Genomic DNA, 6,495 nt, shown 5'->3' on the forward strand with positions numbered 1-6,495 from the left:
TGGAAATCATTTCATATAAAAAAACTGCATAATTAGGAAAAACGCACATAAAAAAAATTTAACAAAAAAATTTTTGAAAAAAAAACAGTTGCCATATCAAAATTGATTTGAGCAGTTCGGTCTGCTTTTTTGGTTATGCTTATGATATAGATAGCAAACAGTAGACAGAACTGCTCGAATCAATTTTTTTTATGTCAAAAAATATTGAATAAGTTTTTTTTCTGTGTCCGCATTGAAGCTTAGGCGTAAGCAGTCGATTATAACTGATTGTTTATGTTGACTTTTTGACGATTATAGTTGATAATAGTAACCAAAATTAGGTGTTTAACGATTTTTTAATCAATTACAATCGTGAGATTTTTGAGGAGATTATAGTGTCTTATAATCAATTGTAATTGATTATAGTTCATACAATAAACTCTGTAATTCAATTATTATTGGTTCCAACTGTTTACATTTTTTGTTTTGTCAAAAACTTGTCATACCAAAAATATTTTTTAAATGTCCTACGGGGTGCTATTTTTCTGTCAATAACGAAGTTTTAAAATTGAGATGTCCTACCACACTTTGGTTCATCTGAACACAAAGCTTTACCACGAAACAAAAGTTTCATAGAAATTTCGTCATTTTAGTTGAAAAATTCCTGCGGTATGTGAGATACCGCGACAACTAGCAAGAAACGACAACTCGCAACAAAAGACAACTCGCAAAATTTAAGGAAAGCGACAACTCGCAAGTTTTTGAAGCTAACTGGAAACTTTATATTTGCGGTTTAAGGTCGGCGGTGGGCGCGCTACGCGCACGTCGCCTCTTATCGGCAAAAACCGGCACTAATTTTCAGTCCTACCCTCTATTGGCAAGCTCGTGACAGGTAGGCGCGACTGCGTCGGTGAGTATATTGCGAATAGTCTTTTAAGGCGAGCTGTTTTTCTTGCGAGTTGTCGCGTTACGGGTAGGTGAAACTTAAGATTTCCAAACAAACTATAAAACTAAAGCATTGTGCTAAAATTTTGGTGATGGAAAAAATTTTAAAAGTACATCATCAAAAAACTCTAATAGAAAAATGAAAAATGAAAAACCTTAAAAATTTGATTTGAATTGAAAATTTTTAAAACAATTTGACATTTTTCACATTAACTAACGCCTACAGATTAATTAAAATACAACCAATTATGATGCAATTTTGAATACAAAATGGACAAACAAAAGGGATTATAAGCTATTATAATTGATCATAACATATTTTTTGAGCAAAGTATTTGAATAAGAAATTGGGATAAAATATTTTGTTGTTATCAAATGTAATTGATTAAAATCCTATCAAAAAATAGATGGGTTAAGGTTTGATTATAACTGATAAAATATTACTGTTTTTGACTAAATTTTGATTCCAAAAGGAGAGATTATAATTAATTATCAATTGATTGAAATCTATATTTTTTCTCAATTTTTGCGAGACTGGTAGTTAAATCATGATATAATCGATTATTAATACTTTAAACTGGTTGCGGGTATTTGTGTAAACGCGCTGTTTTCTTAATTATGCAGTTTAGGAAAACTTTTCATAAATAAAAAAAAAACTACGTTCTAAAAAAATTCAATTTTGTCTTTTCTTGGGAAAATTCACTCGCAGCTTGTTCAATTATGCTAAAATAATTCCAAGTTATGCAAGGTAAAGGTTCGAGCTACTTTTTAACTTGACACAATTTTGGTTGCGACCACTCGCGAAAGAAACTAAAGCTCATGTTTTTTCTTCGCAAAGTTAAGTACCTCAAAGAAAACGCGCAGCTCTTCAAAACTTAATATCTCAGATATGCTAGGTATCAAACAAAGGAAAATTTGGATATAAAAAATTCGACGTTTTTCATTTCCTAATTCTTCAATATTTCGGTTTGATTAACTGTGGTCGGTACATTCTGTTCCTAGCTGTAATTATGGAATATTCTGTGTATTTTATGTGGTCAGAATGTATATTCACATACTGTTAGATTAATCTAGAAATATATTAATTCCTTCAACCCCATTCCAATATCTAAGAAACGATGGAAAGTTTGCATATCACAAATTTAACATTTTTCAATATTCTTATTCCTTAATATCTTGTAAACTTGTGAAGCAACTGGCTACCCTTGTTTCAAAGAGTTAAGTGCCGACTATGAATTGGTTGATTTAAAAACAAAACGATCTCTCTGTTTTTATATTTAAATTTGATAACGACTCGAAAGGGCACCGCACTGAGCATTCATGGCTTCGTTGAGTAAATGTTCCTCCTTCTGAAGTTTTGACCGAACAATAGCATTTTTTCAGTGCGCTTCTACCCTCAAGCTTAGTGTATATTGATGCCAGAGGCGTCTTTAGAAAAATTTGGGGCTGTCAACCAAATTTGGACGTCGTAAATTATTTCGAAAAGGGGAACCCTTTGGAAATCTTTGGCAACCAGAATTCAGGGAGGGGGCGGGGCAGCACGGTGCCTCTTTATGATGATGTTTGGGGGGGGGGGGGGGGGGCTGCCGTGGCTCTTAATGCCTAAAGTCATTTAATTAAAATTCTGTCAATTAAAAACACACAAATATCTACAAAATATACATCACATCATTTCGAAACTGCACAACAACCTTTTAAAAAATAAAGTCACAACTAAGATGTGATTCTGTCTTAAAAATCAAAGCGTCAAAGCACTTGTAGTGATGTCAGTAGAAATGTAGAAAAAAGGGTCACTTGATTCGGATGGCGCCCAGTTGGAAGGTACCTGCATGGCTGCGATGACACCCTTTGTGCGCCCGACTTGAAGTCCCCCCGCCCACAGATGAGGTTCGCTTTATCAGTTTACTCTGTTGAAATAAATTTTATTATGATGGTGGGATTTTGCTAACTACCCCAATCCCCCTATTGAAAAGAGGGAATTAGTCACTAGGTACAATATTGGCATGTATAATTGCTGGATTTGTCCTTACAACGGGGGGGGGGGGGGGGGGGGCAATTTTTTTTTACTAAGTACCATAGGGGGATTGTTGAAGAGATTCAACAAGTATTACAATGATGAATTGCAATTCGAAATGGCATTTCAAAATGTTCAACTTTACCCGAACATCAAATAACCCAAAAGAAAACATACTAATTAACAAAACAATGAATAATAAACACCTAATGCTGATTGGTTAATCCCTATTTCGCAGAAACCTACTTTTGCAATTAAGTTGAACCGATACCTTATCAATTAGACTGAAACAATACCTTTACAAGGATTGAACCAATACCTTTACAAATAGAACGCGTCGTTCGAAATGTTTTTGTGTGTGAGTGTGTGTGTGTGTGTGTGTGTGTGTGTGTGTGTGTGTGTGTGTCTAATCAAGTGAGGCAACCCACCTCACGATACACTCAAATCGATATTTATGGCTACTGTCATTAGTGGATATAGGATTTGGATCAAGTTTACTTCCACGTCTTGATGAGATCAAAATAAGATCTTCTACAAAAATATTCAAACAAATTTTTAAAAATTTATACGCTGCGAGGAAAATGCTGATGTCCGATCGGCTGAAAAACTTAACATAGAGCCAGTTTAACACCCTCCCACTTAAATTGCTGTGGTAGAAGGAGGAGCAGAAGGACTGGGAGAAGGAGTTTCTCGAGGGGGGGGGGGGGGGGGGGGGATGCGAATTTTCAAAAAAATTTTGAAAATTGGTTGACCTTTTTTAGGTCGACCAAATTGATTTTCTGAGCTATCCCCAGCCACTTTAAAGACCGTAATTAGACCAAACTTTCTGCACCGCAGGCAAATTTTCAAAAAAAGGCCAAAAAAAGGCGTTTTTAGGCTTTTTTTGGAAAGTTTCGACCAAAAAATCGCTTTTTTTCGGCGTGCGTTCCCCCTTCAAAATTAGTATATATTGGCGCCAAAGGCGCCTTTAGAAAAATTTTAAGGTCAGTCAGCCAAAAATGGATATCTCAAAATAGTACAAAGGGGACCCTTTGGGTCGGCAGGGGATCGAATCCCTGAGGGGGGAGACGTCCGCCCCCGCCCCCGCCCCCCGCGCCCTCCCTAAATCCTCTTCTGAGAAGCAGGTTGGTTTGTGTAAATGGTTTTAGGATTCTTGGTGATTCTGATTTATAAATTGCGTTTTTTTTCGGCGCGCTCTCCAATCTTAAAATTACTTTATATTCATACCAGAGTAGTATAAATAGTCCAGATCAGTTTTGCAAGCCTGATTCATGCTGCGAAGTGTTGAGTATCTTATGCTCAATTCGTGAGTATTTATTTAATTTGCATTTTCTGCAGTATAAAAACATAAAGATCAAAGAAAATATGAAAATTTGTTCAAACTTTTTGAATTTTTTATGATTTTTTTTTGAATTTTTTTAACAATTTTTTAAATACCTATAACGTTTCTGTCTCACCTGTTGATGTTGCATATGGTGTATTGTGTCTCTGGGTCTCTCCGGCCTGGACTCCCCCATCAGGTGGTGTTGGGTTCCGGAGGAGGAGGATCCCACGCACCTCTCCCCCATGTATTTGAGGAAAATGAGGAGGACGATGGAGACGAAGAAAATGAGGTAGAATGTTCCGACTGCCAACAGGGCCGCATAGATCCCGTCCTGGAAGCGCAAACTAGAACCCATCCTGCTTACCTAAGTTCATCAGCGAATTATGGCATAATACAGACTTTTTAAAAATCTCAACGAGCATGGAGAACAGTATGACCGGTCTCAAGAAATGCGTCAATAGGCCGACCCCCCTTCTCAAAAAAATTGTAAGGCCGTCTCTGCTTAAATTGTTGCATTCACCATCCAAACTGTTTTGTTAAAAAAGCACAGCTCTTTTGGGTGCGCTGTTTTTAGATTGATGATACGTTACTACATTAAGAAGGAGCGCTTTTGAACTTATTCTGACATTCAAGATAATAAAACAATTACAGAAACATTGCTTACCCTGAATTGAGAGAAAATCCTCAAAATCATTTGAAGAGGTTCATTCACCGCTGACTGAAACATAATATCAATTTCAAGTGTTAAATTCTTTTTGTTTTTTCTCGAGTGCAATATTAGAAGAAGGAGGGATACGGCGCTCATAGCTCTATCCCTTCAACTCTCAAGAGGGAGGTTTTTGTCATTTGTACTATTGGATGTTTTTTTTAATTCCCACCCCCTCTCTTTTTGGTACCTATTAACGAACTGTCACCCCTATAATGAATTAAATCAACGGTTAACCTTAAGTAGATTTTGTACCGAGTAACGAATCTCCTTTTTGCAAAACGGGGAGTTAAAAGGATATGATGTTTTATTCAATGACATCTAGGTTATCAAAAATTTCTGAGAAAAGCTCCAACCAAATCACAGCAAATACCTGAAAGAATGCTTTGATTACCTTTAAAACTATTTAAAATGGGTTCAGGCAAATGTTTTCTTCTTTCATTACGAGGCCAAACCGTGCACTGAATAAGCGCTCAATTTGGTGTCACTATGTTTCTGGACTCCAGACACAAGTCTTTAAACATAGTCAAATATGCAATTAGATTCCGTAATTCTAAGATTCTAAGATTTCCGCGTAAAGTATAATTTGTCGGCACTTTAGTTTTATTGCGAGTTCTGCAACGAGTGAATAAAGCTAATTGTTCCGGATTCTGAAAATGTAAACTGATTCCGCAAGTATAAGCAGATTCAACTAATATAAGGATTGTAGTGTTAGTTGTGATACCGAACTGAACCAGTCCTTTCGTGAACAATTTGGAGCAATAGCTGGAATTGTTATCTAGAAAATCTGGAATTAAAAAGCTAGAGTTTAACCTTTTTTAGTGAAATCTAATAACAACTTTTAAATCAATGTTCAACTAAAATCGTGGATGTACCCCTTTAGTTTTTGGAAAAAATGATATTTATTTATAATTCAGCAATTTAACCCACGAAACAATTACAATTACCTTTGTTTTTATTTCATTCTTTCAGTATTTGAGATTAGAAAGCTGTTCATTTTTTCAGTATTTGAGATCCGAAATGTTGCGGATTCCGCGACAAATCTGATTTCGGCCCGATGTAGATTTCACGAAATGCAGTCTCGCCTCGTAATGTTTTCAGTTTTTTGAAAAGATTCGGCTCACTTGCAGTGTTCGGTTGCTGAATTGCACGTTTGCATAAAAAATAATATAAATTATCCAAAATGATTCACTCAAGTATTTGTCCAAAAGAATCCAAAAGTACCAATTTTCTCAGATTCAATTTTCTCTATTTTTTGGCGCTCGACTGTTTCGGAAAAAAGTTTAAAAATTTCATAAGACTGAAACAAAGAGTTTAATAATTATCGAAATTTTAGATTATTTTATCATAATTCTCTTTTTCAACGTTTGAAACAAAAATTTTTTTTTTCAACGTTTGAAACCAAAACATCAGATGGCTGGAAAAAATTGTCAAAAACAGTTTTTTAAACAGTCAAAACTGACGAGAAGAAAACAACTATCCAAAGCTTTCTTTCTTCAAAAACTTTGAAGAATGTCCAGGTCGGCG

At 35.5% G+C, this 6,495-nt stretch overlaps 1 protein-coding gene across 1 annotated transcript; it reads right to left on the bottom strand.

The window, feature by feature from the left end:
• Nucleotides 1–2,556: 2,556 nt before the first annotated feature.
• Nucleotides 2,557–5,370, bottom strand: LOC134844419 (uncharacterized). Its single transcript, XM_063861090.1, has 4 exons — nucleotides 5,363–5,370; nucleotides 4,927–4,980; nucleotides 4,396–4,593; nucleotides 2,557–2,831 (listed from the first exon to the last, which is right to left on the bottom strand). The coding sequence occupies exons 2-4, from the start codon at nucleotides 4,954–4,956 to the stop codon at nucleotides 2,715–2,717; spliced, it is 345 nt and encodes a 114-aa protein (XP_063717160.1). The 5' UTR covers nucleotides 4,957–4,980; nucleotides 5,363–5,370; the 3' UTR covers nucleotides 2,557–2,714.
• Nucleotides 5,371–6,495: the final 1,125 nt, after the last annotated feature.

The sequence above is a fragment of the Symsagittifera roscoffensis genome, chromosome 4, assembly GCF_963678635.1.
Source record: "Symsagittifera roscoffensis chromosome 4, txSymRosc1.1, whole genome shotgun sequence".
Lineage (NCBI taxonomy): Eukaryota > Metazoa > Xenacoelomorpha > Acoela > Convolutidae > Symsagittifera > Symsagittifera roscoffensis.